The sequence below is a fragment of the Phocoena sinus genome, chromosome 7, assembly GCF_008692025.1.
Source record: "Phocoena sinus isolate mPhoSin1 chromosome 7, mPhoSin1.pri, whole genome shotgun sequence".
NCBI lineage: Eukaryota > Metazoa > Chordata > Mammalia > Artiodactyla > Phocoenidae > Phocoena > Phocoena sinus.
Genome location: NC_045769.1, coordinates 70,529,830 through 70,553,327, shown reverse-complemented (window position 1 = coordinate 70,553,327; position 23,498 = coordinate 70,529,830). Strand labels below are relative to the sequence as shown.

At 35.7% G+C, this 23,498-nt stretch overlaps 1 protein-coding gene across 1 annotated transcript in view; it reads right to left on the bottom strand.

Moving 5' to 3' along the window:
* Window positions 1-23,498, bottom strand: part of IFIH1 (interferon induced with helicase C domain 1) — a 56,194-nt gene that overhangs the window by 5,814 nt on the left and 26,882 nt on the right. The window contains exons 4-12 of the mRNA XM_032638055.1: window positions 23,190-23,294; window positions 17,754-17,974; window positions 10,133-10,343; window positions 8,859-9,076; window positions 7,582-7,698; window positions 5,033-5,156; window positions 4,233-4,505; window positions 2,685-2,944; window positions 81-230 (exon numbers count right to left, since the gene is read on the bottom strand). Coding sequence (XP_032493946.1) covers window positions 81-230; window positions 2,685-2,944; window positions 4,233-4,505; window positions 5,033-5,156; window positions 7,582-7,698; window positions 8,859-9,076; window positions 10,133-10,343; window positions 17,754-17,974; window positions 23,190-23,294 — 1,679 coding nt within the window. The remainder of the gene's footprint in view (window positions 1-80; window positions 231-2,684; window positions 2,945-4,232; window positions 4,506-5,032; window positions 5,157-7,581; window positions 7,699-8,858; window positions 9,077-10,132; window positions 10,344-17,753; window positions 17,975-23,189; window positions 23,295-23,498) is intronic.

Sequence of the window (23,498 nt, the reverse complement as noted above, 5' to 3'; positions counted from 1 at the left end):
TATGTGTGCTGTTTTACTAAAAGAAAACAAAACAAGAACACAAAATCAAAAATTCACATAATCGAGGTATTTGAATTTACCTGAACCATGGCTATTTCGTTAGTGACGAGACCATAACGGATAACGATATTACATTCTTTAATATCCAGACCTTCTTCTGCCACTGTGGTAGCGATAAGCAGATTTATTTTTCCCGTGCGAAATTTACTAATGACTTCTTTTTGTTCATTCTGAAGAAACATTTTAGTAAATTAAATGTTGTAACACTAAACACATTAAAATCTTCTAATTAGGAAAAGAAATATTAAATTGCAACTGGTCAGTGTAAATTAAAGGATTAAATCATACACGGATTTGCTGCCATCTGTTTTTGGCATTGAACAAAGACATGATGGTGAGACAACATTTGATATCCAATCTGGGATTACTATACAATGACAAAAATATTTCCATCCTCCAGTCTGGAGGTGGGAAGGCCATCATTTATGCCAAGGAAACAAATTGATGGGTGACTTGGGAGAAAGAAAGGAGATGCTTTCAGTTGAGAAGAGGATACAGCAATGAGAAACTAAAATAGGCTTTGCTTTTTACTATTGATACATTAATTTCAGACTCTTTAACAGAGGATAAGATGCAGTGACAATTTTAAAGATATAGTTGAATTTTGAGTCACAGAGAAAATACACATGGTATACTGCATTTGGTCATTTTAAGAGACATTCAAGCAAAAAAAGAAAGAAAGAAAGAAAGAAACATTCGTGGAAGAAACTGAAAACATTGGCTGCCTCCAGTGAGGGGAGCTGGGAGACTGGAGGACAGTGGTACATCCTGTACCTTATTAATTTTGAAAGAGGTAAATATTATACCTTATTAATTTTGAAAGAGGTAAATATATTATCTGTTCAAAAGGATATAAATAAAAATGAAAGATGTTATTAAAAACATAATTAAAACAGCTATATTTGTGAAAAAATCTGAATTTTGAAAGTTAATGTAGGTAAAGAAATCAAATATACACTCTGGCCCTTGCATAGGAGGAATGATTGAGCATAATTCTAGCTCGACGTGGCCAGTAGAGTTTTATTTTCATAACCATTCTTATCAAAGCTGTTGGTCCAGTGGCCTTTGGTGCACATTCACCCTATCTTTTGCCCCCAAACATTAAACAAAAATACACCTGTCAGACAAACGTATGTTCTCCTATTCCCATCCCTTTCTTTTCAGAGGCAGCATGTCAGGTGTCTTTATTTGACTCCTAACTGCTGGAGAATCCTGCAGAAAGATCACTCTCCAGTCTTCTCTGAAAATTTCTCCTTCTTGCACTCATATCCACTGATAAAAACTTACATGTTTTTGGATTTTAGCAGATGTTTTTGCCTTCATTCACAGGAGTAACTTTAAAAAGGAAAATTTCAGACACAGTGTCAGACCCTCAAATCATATCACATAGATGCCTAACTCCTCTTCCAATAAGTCCAGCTCAGTTTACAGGTGAGGATGTGGGGAGTGAGGAAGGGGGCATGTTCTAAATTTTGGCATGCAGCCGCCAAGTCTGAAATGGATAAGGAGAAAAAACTAGCTTTGAATGTATACCTTCCATTTGTACCCCATCTCTTTTCAAAGAGGAGCTGAGGCCACATAAAATCAAAGTCTTAACACTAAAGCTAATAGAATAAAAACTTAAAAACAGGACCAAAAGTGAAAGAGTACAGGTGTATTACTTGCAAGGATTAACACATAGGCTGAGAAAATGAACTTCAGTTTTGCCTGTGAGTTTCCTGGAAGCTAGGGCAAAAAGGGAAACATATTAAGTAAACCAGCTCTCATCATAAAAAAGGATGTAAACTCCTTACCCAACGAGGGGTTTGTTCTTTGAAAGAAAACAGTGCATTCTCTGGCATAAACTTTAGAGGCAACTTTAACATGAGTACATGTAGAGAGTATACTGAGAGTTATTTCAAGAAAGACTCTTTTTCAGCAAACATGAAAACAGATTTAGTTTGCTCCAGTGGACCAAATGATGATGAGCATAACAGAACTGAAGTGTCCCCTTGTCCAGTAAGACTGAGGACCAATATGACTTCAGAACATTTTACTCTAACAAGCTATCCTGGTTTCACCCATGCTTATAATCTCTATGACTGTCTTTTTTCTCTCCCAAGTGTTTTTTTTAATACTGTGCACAAAAGTAGTATAATGAATTGAAAACAAAACAAATCTTAAAAAGGAAAAGAAAATCTCTCATAGTCCCAAATCTCTAACACATCAAATGTCTTAATTTTTCCAAGTTCCCTTAAAGATCTCATTCTATGCAAACATATTTTACATAATTCTAATTATAATGCACACATTTTTGTGGGAATTTGATTTTTCCACTTGATATTATATTGCAACAATTGTTTTCCCATTTTGTTACTAAGTTTAAATGTCAATCATTTTTTGCAAAGGAAACTCAATCTAGAAAGTTCCTCCAAGAATGTGGAAAAAATGATTCCTAGAACAATGGTTAGCCTATCAAATACCACAGATTGATTGCTATTAAACAATTTTCTTTCAAGAACAAGTGTTTCATTCCATTAAAGTATTGGTGGGTTGGTGGGAAGATTGATGAACAAAAGACCACAACTAAACTGGGAAGGGAAATAACGGCATAAGGAAAAAAAAATCCAAAAGGATGTTTTCACCTGTGTCATGGGCTTGAACTCACTGCTGTGTCCAGCTCCAATCAGATGGTGGGCTTTGACTCCTACTTCTGCAAATTTTTCATTTTCAGTAATCCACTGGGAAAGGGCATATGCACTTTGTCGTGTTTTTGTGAAAATTATTCCTCGTGCTGATTCCTCGGCCCTTGTATATTGTTCCATTATGGTGTTTCTCAATTTGGTCAGCTTTTCATTTTCATGTTCTGGGTTTACAGCCAGCTTTTTCAACATTTTCTTATTTTCTTTAAGAAATAATTAGTTTATTTATTTTCTTTTTTATTGAAGTATACTTGATTTACAATGTTGTGTTAGTTTCGGGTGTACAGTAAAGTGATTCAGTTATATATACGTAAGTATTATATATATTCTTTTTCAGATTCTTTTCCATTATGGTTTATTACAAGATATTGAATACGATATTACAAGATATTGAATATAGTTCCCTGTGCTACACTGTAGGACCTTGTTACTCATCTATTTTATAAATAGTAGTTTGTATCTGCTCATCCCAAACTCCCAATTTATCCCTCTCCCACTACCTTTCCCCTTTGGTAACCATAAGTTTGTTTTCTATGTCTGTGAGTCTGTTTCTGTTTTATAAATAAGTTCCTTTGTATCATATTTGAGATTCCACATATAAGTGGTATCATATAATTATTTGTCTTTCTGTCTGACTTACTTCACTTAGTATGATAATCTCTAGGTCCATCCATGCTGCTGCAAATGGCATTTTTTTCATTCTTTTTTATGGCTGAGTAGTATTCCATTATCTATATATATCTATATCTATCTATCTATCTATCTATCTATACCACATCTTCTGTATCCATTCATCTATTGATGGACTTTTAGGTTTCTTCCATGTCTTGGCTATTATAAATAGTGCTGCTATGATTGCGGTGTTTGCATCTTTCAGAATTAGAGGTTTCTCTGGATATATGCCCAGGAGTGGGATTGATGGATCATATAGTAACTCTATTTTTAGATTTTTGAGGAGCTTCCATACTGTTCTCCATAGTGGCTGCACCAATTTACATTTCCACCAGCAGTGTAGGAGGACTCTCTTTTCTCCACACCCTCTCCAGCATTTACTATTTGTAGACTTTTTAATGATGGCCATTCTGACTGTGTGAGGTGATACCTCATTACAGTTTTGATTTGCAAGAAATAATTAGTTTAAATTAGTAAAATATGTGAATAACTAACTGGAAGATTTTTTATAATGAAGTACTAAGATGTTCAACTACAGTTAGTCTTGTGCCATATCTAATAATTAGGCTAGTCTTTAATATAAATTTATTGCAGTCATCTTGACAATAAAACCAGATGACCAAATGATTAATTATGATCATACAGCTCATGGCTACTTAATCCCATCAATCAGAAATAGCCCCAATATGAGGGGGATTTCTTCTTTCACAATGAAAGATTATTTTAAGAGGGACTTTTGGAGAGCTCTTGAGAAGCAGTGTGTTCATGCCAAAGAGGTAAATGCATAAGACCATGCAAAAATGTTACACTGATTCTTACCCCAAAATAAACTCATGAGAAATCCATCTGTCTCGTCCAGCTTCAAAGGTTTCTTTTCATCACCCGCATCTCCATTATCTTCACCACCATCATCACTCTCATCACTGTCATCTCCTAGGACTGCAAACTTCTTTTCTTTCTCATCGTTGTAGAAAGTTTCAAGGTGATTATATGCATCAATCATTCGGATTGTATCATTAATTTGTAGGGCCTCATTGTACTTCCTCAGATGTTCTGCACAAACACGGTCTTTGCGATTTCCTTCTCTTGCAGCTATGAAAAATATGTTATGTGGAGTGAAACAATGATAGAACACCCCCTCAACTGTGCTGTGGACTTGAATACGTTTATGATACTGACTCGAAAATAGGCTTCACCATGTTTTTGAAATGAGCAAATTAAGGCTCAAAACGTGCCATGAGCACTAAAAGGGGGCAAGTTTTTTGACTCCTAGACTTGCTACTTGTATTCTGCATCAGCAGGAAAATATACTTGACTCATGCTGACTCAGAGGAATGGCATGAAAAACATATCGTTTGCGTTTGCATTTGGAAACAGAGACACTGATATTTATCTTAATATTTTAAATATACAATAAGTGAAAGACTCTGGAGATAAAGAGAAAATGAATTGGTGCCTCTTTCCCTAGATAAGGAATTAGAACGTGTTTATCCCTGTCCTACTCAGAACACAGAAATTCCATTCCCTATTACACTTACTTTCAGTTTGCTTGGGAATATGTGATCTGGAATCATGGCATAAACATGGGATAAATTGTGTTATGTCAAAACCCAAATTACCTTGTTTTTCCATTTGAATGAGCCATTGTTCATAGGGTTGAGTTCCAAAATCTGACATTGGACTAATTTGGCAAAAACTTTGAATTTTTGTCATTATTTCTAGAAGTTTATCTTTAAATGGATCCTAAAAACAAATTATACACTTATTCTTACATGTTTATATTGCTGAATGAATAACATTATCGTTGTTAAAATAATCCCCATGTTATAACAAATTTGATTCAGAATCTTTGTCTAGACAAAGTAACAAGTCACTCTGATCATTTCTTGGTACACTGATTTTTTTTATCAGCTTCTCTTCTACTTCCAGCCTCGAGCCACACCACACCAATACCAGGTATCCCTGCTGGAATTTCCAATTTAAAAGTTTACAAAAATAAAATTAATGAATGATATACACTTTGAATGCTAATAGTAATTTAAAAAATATATATTAAAGTAATGCCCCAATTATTTAGAAAGCTTGTAATTTAATTTAGAAAGCATTCCTTTTTGAAGAACTGGTTTCAGTATTATTCTACCAAAATAAAAAGTTAAAAGGTAGAGTTTTGAAAAAAGCCAGACACAGAAGAGTACAGACTATAGGATTTCATTTATATAAAGTTCAAAAGCAGTCAAAAGCCATCTTTGGTGTTAGAAGTCAGGATAGTAGTTATCCCACGGGGGGTGGGTGACTGGAGGGGAGAATGCGAAGTTTTGAGGGTTGTGGCAGTGTTCTGTCTCTTGATCTGGATTTTTCTTTTTTTGGCCGCACTGCGCAGCATGTGGGATCTTAGTTCTCCAGGAATCGAACCGGAGCCCCCCTGCATTGGAAGGGCAGAGTCTTAACTACTGGACCACCAGGGAAGTCCCTTGATCTGGATTTTGGTTATACAGGTGTGTTCAGTTTATGAAAATACAGCAATCTGTACACTTACGAGTTTGAACTTTTCTGTACGTGTGTTATGCTTCAATAAAAAGTATAACCAAAGTTAATTAAGTTAAAAGGTAAGATGGCAAATTCTTTTAAAATATACCCTGAGGGGACTTCCCTGGTGGTCCAGTAGGTAAGACTCTGCACTCCCAATGCAGGGGCCCCGGGTCTGATCCCTGGTCGGGGAACTAGATCCCACATGCATCCCTCATGCATGTCGCAACTAAGAGTCCGCATGCTGCAACTAGGAAGTCCGCATGCCGCAACCAAGAAGTCTGCGTGCCACCACTGGGAGCTGGCACAGCCAAAATAAATAAATTAATTAATTAATTAAAAAATAAATAAATAAAATAAAATATACTCGGAGGATGTTGTGGATTTTTTTTTTAGACTGAAGGTCAAATATATTCATTATCACATACATATAAATGAGATAAACATACCAATTAAAAGGTAAAATGCTGTGAGATTTAAAACTCAGGTAAGTCCTACGTACAAGAATCAAACATTTATAACATTCTCAAAATGAAAAAATTATATACAAGAGATAAATTATATAGGAGAACAGATTAATAACTATTACTTTGCTCTTTTATTGAGATATAATTGACATATGAGGCTATATTAGGTTTTTTTTACATCACTTTTTTTTTCACACACGCACACTGTATTTTATTTTTACAAGAGATAAATAAACTGACACCAAGCATTGTAAATGGATGGCCACAGATGTTGTGGATTTTTTTTTAATGATTATGATTAGAAACATGCATTTAAACTTATCACATAAAACTGAATAAGTAACAAAAAGTGAAGAAAAATAAAGTACATTCAAATGTGCTACTTCAGCTGGAATAGATAGTGCTGTTTTTCAGAATTTCCAAAAGAGAATGACCTATGGCAATTGGTTGCTAACGTTAGTTCAGTTCCTACATTTCAAACACAATGTTATCTGTTATGCATATTTCATAATTCAACATCCTTATGAGGTAGATTTGCAAAGATTACACTTATTATCAAGTACACACAGCTAAAATTTATGATGCTTTTTATATTTTACAAAAGAAAGTACTGACATAATGTACTGGTTATAATGTTCAAACTGACTCTCAGTTGGTTTTTATAATCAGTGAAGGTGTTCATCACAAAAATACCATTAAATTAAATATTTCACTGCTTTACTGTAAGTATTTTCATAAGAAAGTAAATGTGTCAGGTAGGTAGGATTCCCATTATCATTGCCAACCGTAATCTGTTGCCTCTCTTCAATGTCAGGAAATCAATTCTGGAATTCATCAAGAAAGTAAAAAGAATAAAAGAAACTATGGTGATCCCTCTAGTTTAGCCTTACAACCCTCCTCATCCCCTCCGCCACCCCCACCCCATCGTGGCTCATATGCAGTCAACCAACTACTGAGCTACTCTTCATACAAACTAGAAAACTGAACGAAGAATTGAAGAGAGACTTCACAGCAGTGCTTTGTTGCCCAATATCAATAAAAAAGGAATAACACTGTAACTTTTTTGCTAAAAATTTAAAATAACATTCTTCAGATGGTCAGTATAAATAACCTTTGCATCGTTCAGTTGTGAACCATATCATCCATCAAATGAATATAAAAATTTAAGCACATACTTCTTTGGTGTCATCTGCGATTACGAACTTTTTACATGGCTCCTTTATTTGGTCTTTAAGTTGATCAGTATTTTCTTTCACGGTTTTAATGGTAAATGCATCAAGATTGGCACATATCTGAAAAAGAGACATTTTTCAATATTCAAATACTTTTCCCTTTCAATTGATTCAATGTAGAATTCTTTCTCATGTAAGAAGTAAGTAGCATGATTTGCTAAACATAGCATTTTAGTATTGCTTTACTGTGGATCTGACTAACCAAAAACATTTATTCTGATAGATTAAAAAAAGAACTTCTAAATCAAGTTGGTGAAAATTTCCAGAAAAAAAAGTATTTATTTTCATTCCTTACATTCCATTTTCCAGCTGGAAAAATTGACATGGAGGGAGTACAGAAAATTGCAGAGACGGGAAGAGAATGGTTATGAGCTAACCATATTACCTGAGGCATTTTAAGGGTCATCTTGACATCCATGGATCATATTACCACTTTCCTCTACATATAAAAGCGGGCAGTGCAAAGACAGGAGCAGCCAGAGCCCATGTGCCTGGATGTGGATTGGAGTTAGTCCTTACTGCCAGTAATAAATTATATGTTGGAACCAATAATTGTGCTCTTGTCTACTCTATGATTTTTACTGACTTCAACTTAAAGGGACTTAACATACAAATGCAACGCCTTGGTGCCAACATACTTTGTGAGTTACTCTGAATTCATTCAATGCTTGAGATCAACAATAGTACTTTATGTGTTGTTACCATTTGGGGGCAGCTGACAAGAAATACACCTTTAATTAAAGGTTCTCATATCTCCATTTTCCTATTTAATTTGAATTGCCCAGAATCCGAGTATCACACAGAACAAAAAAAGGCACAGAAGAAAATATACAATTTAGAAACTCATGGAATGTGTATAAAAATTAGAAACTTTCATAGTTTATGCATATTTCTATATCAAGTAGATCATTAAGTTTAACAATAGGGGTAGATATTTAAAAGAAGGTATTTCATTTGTCCCAATTTTTCACTAAGTACGTTTGCTTTCCACAATTTTTGTGATATTGTTCTGTGTCATAGTTGTTTATTAAGGCACTTACTGTTTTGTAGAAGATTGAGTGCCTTTACTTTGAAGTGTATAGATTTCACTTAAGTGATGATCATGGAATACCATCTTTCATGCACGCCATGGCACTTGGACTTAATCTTACCCAAGAAGCACTGGCATTTCCTTTAACTTTGGTTTTCTTGGTTATGCATAAAGTTAATGATTTACTTACTTTTAAAATGTGTTCTTCAGCTTTGGCTTGCTTTCTGGCCCCTCCAACACCTGGTGATGCTGTCAGTCCCAGTATCTGAGGTAAGGGAATCACTGGTTTGTCTTCTTTCTCTAGTCTGTTGTTTTTCAACTTCTGGTTCAAATAACGCCTCATGATGTTATTATAGACTTCTTCTTTGTTGGTGTGATGGCATTCATCAATAATGATGAGAGAAAAGTCTTAAAAGAAAATTCAAATGGTTCATTTGTCCATCTTGGCAAGGTACAGTGTAAAAGTACCTTTAAGCTAGGAAACTGAGCAGCCAAGCACCTTTCACCTTTTAAGGGGAAATGTAACTATCCTAGCCAACTGTATATACAGATGTTTGTGTATATTAATCATGAAACTATCCCTGTTAGACACTATCCCCACTTAATAGATGAGTTTTGGAAAATTTATAGATCTAAAAATTGTTACGGGATGGACTTCAAACCCTGGCTTATTCCTCAAAACTCTCAGGATTACATTTTTGTTCTTTAAAAAATATTTAATTTTAAGTTGGTGAATTTTATTTTCATTCTATCAAATGAAAAACATGATTTAAAAAGGAATAATTTTACCTTGTTTTATCATTGCATTTAATTATTATGATTATATATACTTCTTTCCTTACCTCTCTCCAACCTTTTCTTCCCATCCCCCACAAAATAGAAAGGATTGTATTTATTCTATGGAGAAGAAGGCATATCTTACAGGATCCACTAATATGTAAAAAGAACTTGTCAGTAATTAAAAATACGGAGTGAATGAAGAGTCCAGTAAGTGTTTGATTTAACAATGATATTCTTATGCAGAATAAAGTGATCTAATTAAAAACTTACCCAACTTTTTGTTTGCTTCCCTAAGGAAGAAGGGTTTGAATGAAAACTTAAGCAATGGAAGACAATCTAAATCAAAATTATCGAGTGGGAGGTTAGGGTTAGCAGATGTAAGCTTTTATACCTAGAATGGATAAACAAGATCCTACTGTACAGCACAGAGAACTATATTCAATAACCTACGATAAATGATAATGGAAAAGAATATAAAAATGAATGTATTATATGTAGAAATGAATCATTTTGCTGTACAGCAGAAATTAATACATTGTAAATCAAGTATACATCAATTAAAAATTGACAAAAAATAATAAATCAAAATTAATCAACATTTTAAAAATTATGTAACTAATACAGCCTCTGTTACTACCTTTAGTATAACTAATTCTTTTTACAAAAATAAACATTTCAACCAACCTGACAACTGTACACCATCATCTTCGCCTTCTTCTAAGTTTAAAAGGGAGTTTTCAAGGATTTGAGCTGTACTGATAATAACATCATGAGACTTGACAACTTCTGGAAATGTTATTTTCAATTGGGTATCACCACTTAATCTAGTAACATGATACCATTTCTTCAAAAATGGTTCGAACTCTTTGCGGAAGAGCTGTTCAACTAATGGTACCTTTAAAAATGCCAAAGTTAAAAAGAGAGAAAGAGCATCGTCAAACAAAAGGAGTATTGATCAAAGGCCTACTATGTGTCGAGCATTAACAGAGGTGTTTGCATTATCAGTTAATTAGGTGTAACAACCTATCCATCATTCCATTCATTCACGTGTCAGTAAGTATTTATTGAATGTCTATTAGGTGTAGACATTGTGTCTGGGACACAAAGATGTTTAAATTATGGTTCACAACTGTCAGGAATTCATTCTAGCTGAGCACATGGACCAAGAATCAACAAAACAAAACAAATTATCACAACACAATGTGATCATTCTCCCATGGAAACACATAGAAAGTGACAGCAAAATGGAAGAAGCAACTGACCCCTCAAAGGAGGGGTTTAGGAGGAATTTTAATCTTGTAAACCATGGGTCAGTGAAGAGATAAACTGAAACTAAGGCTGAATAAGAAATAAATTTTGAGATTGTAAAACAGGGTCAAGCTATAAAGGGCTATGAACACCAAGCAGAGTACTTTAAATTTTGTATAACAGTTCATAGGACCCTTATGAATTGTTCTGTAGAGTTATTTTTTGGGAATCAGGCCAGAGGCAACCTGCCTAAGGAATTGGAGGAAGCAGAAAACCAAAGGTGAAGAGGCAAGACATTGCCTAAGGGAAAGGATGGCGGTGAAAGGATGGACTGCTGGACTAGCTTTGGTGGCTGAGAAAGAACAAAATAGCAGGTTCCTTAAAAAATAAAAATTCAGTAACCATATGATTCAGCAATCCCACTCCTGGGTGTATATCTGGAAAAGATGAAAACCCTAATTTGAAAAGACACATGCACCCCAGTGTTCACAGCAGCATCATTTACAATAGCCAAGACATGGAAGCAACCTAAATGTCAATCAGCAGATGAATGGATAAAAAAGATTTGGTATATATACACAATGGAATATTACTCAGCCATAAAAGAGAATTAAATAATGCCACTTGCAGCAACATGGATGGACCTGGAGATTATCCTACTAAGTGAAGTAAGTCAGACAGAGAAAGACAAATAATGATATGATATCACTTATTTGAGGAATCTTTAAAAATGATACAAATGAACTTATTTACAAAATAGAAATAGACTCACAGACATAGAAAACAAACTTATGGGAGTTCCCTAGTGACCTAGTGGTTAGGATTCCGGCCTTTCACTGCCATGGCCCAGGTTCAATCCCTGGTCGGGGAACTGAGATTCCACAAGCTGCGTGGTGTAGTCAAAAAGAAAAAAAAAAAAAAAGAAAACAAAAACAAACTTATGATTACCAAAGGGGAAATGCAGGGGAGGCATAAATTGGGAATTGGGGATTAACAGATACACACTACTATATATAAAATAGATAAATAATAAGGACCTACTGTATAGAACAGGGAACTATGTTCAATATCTTGTAATAACCTATAGTGGAAAAGAATCTGAAAAAGAGTATATATAATATATATAAAAAAAAACAGGTGTTGTACACCTGAAACACTGTAAATCAATTATACTTCAATTAAAAAACAAAACAAAAACAAAAACACCAAATCAGTGAAAACTCTTTCAGAGAGGCTGTCCAGTGAGTGTGTTGGCACTGAGGTGACTCCACCTGATGGTTGACTCACAGTATTTTCACATTCGCTAACAGGTCAAAGTGCAAATGTCCGTGAAGACCCTGACCTGCAGGACCATCACCCTGGAAGAGGAACCCAGTGATTTCGTGGAGGATATAAGTGAAAGCTAAAATCCAGAATAAAGAAGGCATCCCCACTGGCCAGCAGAGCTCATCTCTACAGGCAAGCAGATGGAAGACAGCCCCACTCTATCTGACTGCAACTTCCAGAAAACATTGCCCTTGCACCTGCTCCTCTGTCGGAGGGGTGGCTGTCAATTCTTCAGTCTTTCATTCACAATGCCCAAATGATGGCATTACTCCTTGTTCTACCCCAATTTACACTTAGAAATTACCAGCTTCGGTAATAGCTGAACATGTTCAAAGTGTTAATAAAGGTTTTGTTGCATGTAGAGAAAGAAAGAGCTGACTCTCTGTATGTTGTAGTGCCTGCTGAAGGTGGCTGAGTTGACACCTCAAGGCTACACATCACTAGTCATTCAGAATAGCTCCTATACTGGGGAAAGGAATAACCAGGCCATCTTGAAGGTCATATCCTAGGAGAATTTGTACAATGGAAGCCCAGGAGTGTACAGTGTGGCAAATAGAGTTGGCAGGAAGAGTCTCAAGGCCAAACATCAAAGAATGTGCATTATACTCCTCATCATTTAATTCCCTGATAATGTGATCAGTGGTTATCTTTCTGCAAGGTATGTATTATTCTTTTTTTTTTTTTTTTACCTGAGATGAACTCCACTTATGTGAAAAATAAGGGCTGGCTGATCCTCCTGGCTGAAGAGCCAAGTAGGAAGAACACATCTTTGTATTATTATTTAGTAGAAATGTTGAGGGCTTCTAAGAGTGAATGTGGAGGGGAGAAGGGGGTTAAATGGAATCCATAAATTCCAAGGAAACAAAGTGAATCAATAACCAAGTTTGGTAAGTGAAAGAGCATAACACAGCATAGAAAGAGAAATTTTCAGTTAGTGGTTCCCGCCTACCCACCCACCTCCAACCCCAAAGTGAAGTCTCTTGTCTACTTGCCACAAAATCAATTCAGAGATTTGGAAAATACAGACTCCTCAGCCCCACCCAAGAACTACTTAATCTAGGGACTGACCATCTCTGGGGACTGAGTCTTGAAGCTTGTGCTTCATTTTTTTTTTTTTTAATTAATTAATTAATTTATTTATTTATTTTTGGCTGCATTAGGTCTTTGTTGCTGCGCGTGGGCTTTCTCTAGTTGCCGCGAGCAGGTGCTGCTCTTCGTTGCTGTGCGCAGGCTTCTCATTGCGGTGGCTTCTCTTGTTGCAGAGCACGGTCTCTAGGCGCGCGGGCTTCAGGAGTTGTGGCTTGCGGGCTCTAGAGCACAGGCTCAGTAGTTGTGGAGCATGGCTTAGTTGCTCCGCGGCATGTGGGCTTTTCCCGGACCAGGACTAGAACCCGTGTCCCCTGCATTGGCAGGTGGATTCTTAACCACTGAGCCACCAGGGAAGCAGAAGTTTGCCCTTTTATGAAGCTTCCAATATGACATTTAGGTCTTTTTAAAATTTGAGAACCCCAGCTCTTATCTTTCTTCCACAAAGTCATTTCCAATTCACTTTTCTAGAACTATTCTTTTCCTTCTACTTATACAAGAAAGAGGAAATAATCTAAGAAGGAAGTCAGCAAAAAAGATTCTGGGGAAGAGAAGGAAAATTAAATTTAGTGGAGATAGCATGCCCCAGAGGAGAGAAAGTGAGCTCTGAAAACAACTGCTCCAGCTACTTGCTTATTGTGTGACCTTGGACAAGGCTCTTAATCATCTCAATTTCCACATTAATAAAGTCAGGAAAATATTAACCTGTGGTGGAATTGTTATGAAAATTAAATGAAATAGAGGCTGATATATTGCCAGTACTAAGAAAACTTCCCTGGTATTTCACCATCCTTTTATTCTAGCAGTGGAGAATGACAGAAGGGAGGACCAGTTCACTTCAGAAGAAAAGCATTCAAGTCTCAGCTCTGCTGCTAATTGGCTGGATGACCCCTGACAGGCCAATTAAAGCCTCAAAGCCTCTGTTTCCTGATTGGTAAAATGGAGATAATTATGGTTACTTCAAAGAATAGCTGTGTGGTTTTAATGAGATAATATAAAGTGTAATACAATATTTATTATTATATTAATACATATCTCTCATTTCCTAGACTGTAGATTCCTTGAGGGCAGGATCTGCATTTGATTTGTCTTTAAATACTCTCATGTTGTTGAATGATTTAAGAATCTCTACACTATGGAGTGGCATAAAAACCTGAGGTTCTGCCCATAAAGGGTGGGCCGAGATCTTCCAAAGAAGCCGCATCTTCTGATCTACAGAACAAAAAGACAGTGTCACAGGTGGTAGCAGGTGTTGGAAATCCTGTGACTCACTTTGGGTGGTGTTGACTTCCTACTGAAGGACACAGAGAGAGCCAGATGCAAGCCTGACATGGCTAACTGGGAGGCATGTGGGCCTCTTGGAGCCTTTTCCTGAGGTGTGACAGAGTGCCTGCCAAGACTAATCAAACCCAACTGCTACCCACTTCTGCTGAATCATATGGGGCTGCATTATAGCATCTGAAGGAACCTGGGACTTCTCTCTCATGATGTTGAAGCCCTAGATAGGAAATAGAAAGTCTGGGAACACAGGTGGTGTTTTCATCTTTCCCTGCCTGTAAAGGTGATAGCTTTGGAAAGGATGGAGGGTGATAAAAGTAAATGGTGTTAAGAACAGGATTTCTCCTTCCTAGATCAAGGGTTATAATACCTTGCCATTGGGCCAAATACAGAATGCAGGTTATATTGACTTATTGGGTCTGAGATTACCGGACTCAATCAAAAAGAATTAAAGCTGAGGGCTTCCCTGGTGGCGCAGTGGTTGAGAGTCCGCCTGCCGATGCAGGGGACACGGGTTCGTGCCCCGGTCTGGGAGGATCCCACATGCCGCGGAGCGGCTGGGCCCGTGAGCCATGGCCGCTGAGCCTGCGCGTCCGGAGCCTGTTCTCCGCAACGGGAGAGGCCACAACAGTGAGAGGCCCGCGTAACGCATAAAAAAAAAAAAAAAAAAAAAAAAAGAATTAAAGCTGAAATTACTTTAAAATTCAAAGAAATGGGATAATAAAGTAAACGATTATGACATAGATGGAAGATCTAGTGGAGGGATTTCTAATAATTCTTAGGGAAAAACAACAGGGAAACAGATCAGGAATTAGACCCATGTCCTTAAATGTCTACACAACAATGCAATGAATATGAGTAACTAATGAGGATAATTTAACATTTAAACATGGCTGCAAATGTGCATTTGTAAGTATCACCTCGATCCAATGGGACGAAAGATTCGCAACCAGAATACAGCACTGAGAGGATAAGGAGTTATACAAAAAGGAAGGTGCGTGAGATGCATACAAAAACATGAGACCTGAAAAGATCAATCAAGATGAATAATATGAAAAAAATAAATGTAAGTATTTGCATTTAGGCTCAAAATTAACTGCACAAAAATAACAAGAGAGGCCTAGTTTCACAGATTTTCAAATGAAAAGGAGCTGAGGATTCTTAGGTTATAGAAAACTCCAGACGAGTCTGTGGTGCCAGAACTGGTGACAAAGACAAACCCAGTCACGGACCAAATGTCACGTCTTATCTCTCCTATACTCTGCACTGAGACTATATCTATAGTATTTTGTCCAGCCCTAGACACTGTGTTTTAACAGGGTTTTAGATAATGTCTGGAAAAGTATGAGCTCTCAGGATGATTAAAAGTCTGGAAACCATGTTATATGAAGAACGTATAAAGCAACTGGAAGTATTTATCCCAGGAAACTAAGAGAAAAATCACTTTAGGGTCACATGATGCAAGCCTTCCTTCTCTATGTGAAGGGTTGTCATAAGGCAGAAGAATTAAGGCTCAGCTTACTCTGTATAATCACAGAGGAATGAACACTAACAAATCAGTGTGTATTCCAGAGAAACAGATTTTGATGAATGCAGGTAGGGCTTTCCAGCAGTGACAGTTGTTCAAAGAATGGATTGAGGACCTCCTTGATATGAGAAGTTACTCAGCAGAGGTGAGAGAACCACTCAGCAATGGATAAAAACTGGATCTCGAAGGAGTCTTTCAACTCTAATAGTCGATGATGCGGTGACCCAATAAGGGAAGAAAAGGAAGGTGATGAATCAAAAATAATTCATAGGTTTTGAGGCTATGTGCTTCGGAGGAAGTAATATAACGAACAGAGAGACAGGCAAGTAGGGAAGGAGAGCTCTTTGGGAGAGTAGATGAAGGGAATGAGTTTGAGGAAATGGCAGAATGTTCAAATGGTATCAAGAGCATCAGCTTAAGTGGTTTCAAATCCAATTAACTTTGTTCTCTTCTCTGGACCTGGCACTTAAGACCCTGCTCACTGGTTAAGGAATTCCACTTTATTAGTTATAATGGAAGAAGGGATGGAAGAAAGAACTAATATTTACTGAGTCACTCTTAGGCTTTAGATAGATTATCTAATTTAAACTTCCAACCCTGTATAGGGTAGTATTCTTTTATTCACTTTACAGATGAGGAAACTAAAGTAAGAGAAGTTAGTGATTTGCCCGAGATCAAATTACTGGTCGGTAGAAATTGTATTAACACCTGGATTTCTTTTATTCCAAAAGATAATATCCTTAATAAAGGAAATACATGAAAAGCTATGGAAAAAAATTCTAACGTATCACCATTACCACACACACACATACACAAAAACTGTTCTAATAGTGGGCATGTAAGAATAAAGGAGCAATCTTTAAGCTTAGCATGTACATACAAAGTACATTTGGAGCGACATGACATAAATCACTAAGATAGTGGATTCTGAGTATGTTTCTTTAGTACTGAAAAGCAGGTTGCAGCTAAAACTTTCAGCATAATAGAAATCCAAAAAATAGAGGAAAGTTACGTATATAGTCTATTACTATAATTTCTGTAAAGGAGTAAATGAGAATCTAGTTACCGTAAGTAATGGGAAAAAAGACTGTTTCTGGTCATGGAAAAGTGTACTCAATTTTACTCCATAAAATGGCAAAGATTAATATCCCCAATTTGCAAATTTATAAATTAATAAACTCTGATGTATCTGAATAAAGCTCAGGTAACTAGATTTTGTTTAAAATGAAGGAGACCTATACCTGTTTATGAAGATAGGCTTCAAAAGTCCTAAGATATAAATACTAAAGAAAATCTCAGTTGCATTGAATGATATATGTATATATTTACATATACAAAATATCTGAAAATTATTTATCGATTTAATTTGATATAAATCAGCCAAATATTCACTTAATTTTCTCTTCATCTTCAAACCAAATTGCATATATTCTGAATAAAGAGCACTTGCCACTTTTGACTAAGGGTCAGTGGTTAAAGAGACTCTAGAACACAATGTTTAAGCCTAGATTCCAGGGATATTTTGAGGTCATTTATGTTCATATGCAGTGATAAATTAGTACCAGTTCACCTTAAAGAAAATCTGGGTAAAATACTCTTTATACCTCAGTTACAGCCATTTAACATAATGTTCTGGCTTAAGAGGAAAAAAATCGACTTTAACGGCTAATAACTGAGATATTACATATAGCTGGAAAAGCAAAGATTTAAAATACTTATTTTGACATTTTTCCTAATTAAACTAAATGTGTGATCCATTGTTACAAATGTCGCTATACAAATGCTTCAGAAAAATAAAATGAAAATAAACCACATTCTATTTATGTGCTGTTTGAATACCTTATTGACAAGGACTATAACTTTTCCAAGTTCAGATGCTTTTTTCTTCTTGTCCAAGTGATCCTTGGCAATGTAAACGGCCACTCTGGTTTTCCCACTCCCTGTAGGGAGGCATATAATGATATTCTTCCCCTCCAAGGCTGGCTGGGCCACTTCCAGTTGGTAAGGCCTGAGATGCATTTCTGGCTCAGGGGATGCTCTTGGTAGCGCATTCTCTTCATCTGAAGGAGGTGAAAAGGAAGAAAAATAAGGAAATAGGCAACAAAATAACTAAGGCTAGGAGGCCTGAAACTGAACACAAATATTGTGGCTTAAATTCCCTTTCACGTGTGGTCCAAACCAAATTTCTATTTTCTGTACCAAATGCGTGTCAGCTCTCTGCATCTGCAGGATACAACCCAAGCGCTATGGAAGTGGCCTGGGGAGATAGGGGTACAGAGGGAATGAATTAACAGGATGCAGGCCTAGGAGGGGGCAACACAGAAGAGTCTTTTCACAGAGTGGGCAAAGCCAAGTGGAAATGACTGTGGTGCAGACTTGGCAGTTTATGGTTCTTAATGCATCAGACTTGCCATTTCTCTGTGGAACCATTCTGCCCCACTTTTTTCTCTTAGCCTTCCCACCAACAGATCAAGAGGAACTGGGAAAGTAGGACTCATTAGTCCTCCTTGTTCTGTATTTCCCTTCACTTTTTATTGCAGAGAAGTATTAGAGCTGATGCTTCTTTCCTTCATTTGAAAAACTTTACCTGACAAACCAAATACCAAAGAGCACTTCTATCTATCTATCTATCTATCTATCATCTATCTCAAATATCTAAAAATGTTTTCCCCCAAATCCCATTTTTGCCATTTAAGACAAACAGATTAAACAGAAGCAATATTTAGGGAAAAGGAAAACCTCCCGTGCTAGCCTTTAATTTTTATGTTTTCACTGAAAGATGAAAAACGATTTTGTTGGTTTTAACTGAATTGTAACTAATTTTGCCATTTGGTTTTGAATGTGATTTTTATCACTTCTTTATAAGTATGTCTCCACGTATTCATATTTTCCTGAAACTCAAAGCACAATATATTAAAAATATTTCCAATTAACATAGATTTCTAAATTTAAAATACTGATAAAATAAGTACTAACATACATTAATTTTATAAACATTAGAATCAAATCATTATAATATATCTTGGTTTAAATATATTTTGTTTAGAAGTGACCATATTTATCTAATCAGTCAGGGGAAAAGATCTAAAAATGTATAACTTACCATGTGGAATGCAGTAAAATAAATATTACATCAATTTAAAAGCCCATCTTATGCTTTACGTAATTACAGAAAAAATGAAATGACAGCACTTATCAATATTTCATTACACATGAAGTAAGCGTTCTTTCTCTTATCAATGATTGCAATAAAACTAAACTAACATAATCCCATTAACTTCCAAAAAGTTGCTGATTGTTCCGTTTCAGGAACTGGATGATTCTATTTAACTGGGTTTTAACTTGTTGTTATAGCACTATCTGAACAGGTAGGAAAATTCACACCAAACACCACTTAGTAAGGGTCATCTACTAACCTGGCAGGAAATTTGTCTTCTGTATGGATGAGTAAACACATGCAATACATTTACGTTATCACTGGCTCATCTGCTGATTCATTTACTATGACTGTCAGGAAAAACTCATTCAAGATCACCAGCTTTTAAAAACATACATTGACAAGTTTTCTTTCCATGCTTGTTTTGAACTCTATAGCAATTATAATTCATCTTTATTATATTTATGTAAGATTCAAGTTGATTTAAGAATATCATTATTTCTCTAAGTGGCTTTTATAGATTGTCAAAATTCTAATATTCCACCTATATTTTGAGCATTTGCCACCTAACTTTTACCAAACAGCCAGAATGTTTGCAAAGGAAGATGTATTTTAAATTGTGTTTTAACACCAAGATCCAGGAATTTACTTTTGCTAAATTGCCATTTGAGGCAGGAAATTTATTAAAAGATATTAGCAAATTCTCTCTGTTTAATTTCACTCTAGGTACATTTTTTCATAGATTTAAGAAAATGATAAAATTCAGCTTCCCTCAAAATAGTTGCATGTACTTTTTTAATAATCATTTTCCCGTTTTCTTTTTCATGCTTACTACTATATCCTTGGGTAACAAAAATTAAAAAGAGAAACTGAGACCAATTTTCTAAGTCTCTTTTCCAGGAATCTAAAATGATGTCAAATGAGTAAGACATCAATATCCCTCACGTATATTAGATATTTGTTGTACTAATACGCTTAAGAAGAGTTAAGAGCTATTGTGCTCAAAATTTAATTCTTGAACCAAATGCATGATGTTTACTGTTACTTATCTAGTCATGTACCACTAATTCATTCCGAAGTAAACATTTACTGGGTGCCTACTAAATGCCAGGCACTCCCAAGAACACAGTCCTTGTTTTCAAGGACTTCAGAGGCTAGGGCACTCCACTACTGCCATTGAAAATATCTGGCTAGTGGACAGCTCAATATCTTCCATATTTTTTTGAGTCAAGTCCAGGAAACTTGATGGGTGCCCCCAAGTTTAAAAGAGAGGCACAGAGTGAATATGGAAAAATTAGAGCTGGATTCATTGTGAGGATAGCATCCAAAGAAAAAGAGCTGGGTGAGTGCTAAATATTCAGCCTGATTCTTGCCTTATCACATCCTCTGACATAGGGATGGAAGAATGTATCCACATAAGCAACGAAAAGAGAATTTTCTCTTCTCTGCCACCAGAAGGAGAGAATTGGGCTGGTATCAAGAAGCCAGGAGCCAATTTCCTTTATAAAAAAAAAAAAATGTTTGGGTTTTGTTTGTTTGTTGTTTTTGGCTCTCTTTGAAAAGCAAAATCAATTAAATGCAACAACGAAAATGGTATTTAAAATATGCACAGTCTTTGAATAACATTGTGCCCATCCTCTACGACAAATATTAATCAAAGACCTTAAAGTTATACTATACCATACAAATGGTCAAAAAATGAAATCAAATAGGGCTTAAATAATAACATTCTATTGGAACTACACCATGTGGCAAATTTCATTCTCACATTGATTTTGACAGCTGAGTTATTCTTGGAGAGAAAAGGTCTGTCACTGCATGTGTTTGAAATCGACAAAGTATTCCTTTACCTATAGTATGTAACCCCAGAAAAATACACCATTCCAGCTGGAGAAATATTAACAGATATTACCTCGAAATAGTAAGGAAACACTTTTTATGTATCAGGCCAATATGCACTGCCAAAAATATTGCCACTTTGAGAGAAGCAGTATACCTCTCTGAGAATGAGAAACAGAAAAACAAAAAAGCCTCCCATAGTATAATTAGAATATTTAAACTTTAAAAGTGCCACTAATTATGCTTTACTAGGGCATAATAATATTTCTAAGAAGGAACTTAATGTCTCGTCCATGATCCTTATGGCCCATCATGTAACCTCTGAAGGTGGACAAAGGGCATGTGGAATAGGGTCCGTTTGATGTCAACCTCAGAAGTTAAAACATAATCCCAAACACTGCAATGCTTTCAGTGATTCAATATGTGTTTAATAATTCACAGTTTACATAAACCTGTTTTTGAATTGATTTCCACTTCATCCTATATCATGCACCTGAGGGAAAGGAATTTCAGAATTTTGCTACCCACTATGCAATTTCATACCCACTAGTCTTTGTTCCTAAACACTGACCATCCAGAGCTTCAACGAGTGCCCTTTAAAAATGTGTTTGTCTTCAAATGTATTTGCCTTTGAAAACGTATTTGCTTTTTAAAAGTAGGCTGCATTCAGATTTATCATGTCTTTCATGCCACATTGAAGACTGAAAATCAGTAAATAGTTACATTTGCTAACAGCTCTAAACTGACAAAATTCCCGGCACATAGAGAATATCCATTAAATATTTATTAAATGAATGAATATTGTTGAAAAGCCCTTACTTAGACAAACAAAAATTAGGATGAGGTTCAGAAGCTTAAAGCAACCATAAAGATGTTAAATATTAGCTAGAGTATATTTTGAGTTCTAGCATCAATAGCATTTAATAAAAATGTTAAATATTAAATTTAACAGTTGTATAACAAGCATAGAAAAAACAAATACAATCTACAGAAATATGCACATGGCAAGAACTTAATAAACACTGACTAAATTGAACAGAAAATTAATTAACCCTTTTTAATTAACATTAAAGTTATGACTGACATTTGGTGAATTGTGTTTCCTCAAACCAACTTGTTCTAAGAGATTCAGTGGTGTTACTAAGAGAAAAGGGCATTTAAATAAAAGAGGTGATACATTCCAACTGGGAAAGCTTTTAGGGCAGATGGCCATCTTTGTGAAAACTGTTTTGCCCCTTTAGGCCTATTGTAGATGTAAATTTCTAGAATCCTTCTGACAATGCAGGATAATCAAAGTACACAATATTTTCTCTGTGTTTTCTACAACTCAATCACAGAACGAATGAAGAATGAAGTAATTTGTTCTTAATTTGCCATTTTGCTGCTGCCTCTTAGCTGGCCACACTGCAAAACATTGTTTTTTGTTTGTGCTAATTTGTTAAGTTTAATTATAAAATATTTCAAACATATAGCCAAATATTAGAAAGTTGTGTAACAGACATCCAAGGACCCATCATCCATTCTTAAAAGATGTTAACATTTTACCTCAGTAATAATAATGGAAGTGCACATTCAAAGAACAGAAAGAAGAGATTTGAAATCGATCAGACGGACAAAAGTTGGGGAGTCTGATAACAGGAAGTCTTGCTGAAGTGTGGGGTTTGGGAAGAGGCACTCTTATTTATTGCTGGCGGGATATTCAACTGATATGAGGAACAATTTGGGAAATACCTAGTAAATTTCTCATTTAGTGATGAAAATATTTTGCAAACTCAATTCAAGAGGTGTTCATACAAATTGAAATTCTTTTAACTATATGTGTAAATTCTAGCTCTTATTTTAAGAAGGACTCATTATATGCCATTAACTACAGTCATACTCATCTTATTGATAGTATTTTTTATTTATAATGTATTTTAATTTTAAAAAATTAGGGGTTGGAAATAAATGTACAAAATTGAGTACATAATTTGAAAGCAGTCAGATTAATTGAAACAGATCACATAAATAACATAGATTACATGATTCTATGGAACGTGGCATATGCCAGACCAAAAAGCTATGTGCTGGATCAAAATTAGAGAGCTTGATTCTAAGACTTTTGTAAGTTGTACTTTTAAAGAAAGTGAATGGCAAAGTTCCAAAACTACTTCAACTGTAGAAAAGAATTGCTTTAATTGCATAAATACATTAGGGAGGGTAAGAACAGCCCCCATGCTTTCCACTATATGGTGTCTTATTTCACACTTTTTAAGGTTTACACAACAGTTAGGCAGTACCTGAATCATTTCCCATGGTGCCTGAATCACTGCCCATGTTGCTGTTATGTCCAAGACTTTCATCTAAGCAGCTGACACTTCCTTCTGCCAAACTTGTGTCTGATTCTGCAAAGGAAAACATTTTAAAATATTTTAAAAATATTTCTGAGAATAAACGTATTTTAACTGCACACCTCTACAGCACACAGTACATACAGTTCAATGCAAGTGGAGAAGGCACACCCAGACGACTACGAATAAAAGGTAAGAGTTTCTGGCAAGCGACGTTTAAAAACTCCACTATGGATGAGCAGCTGTCGGGGACTGAAT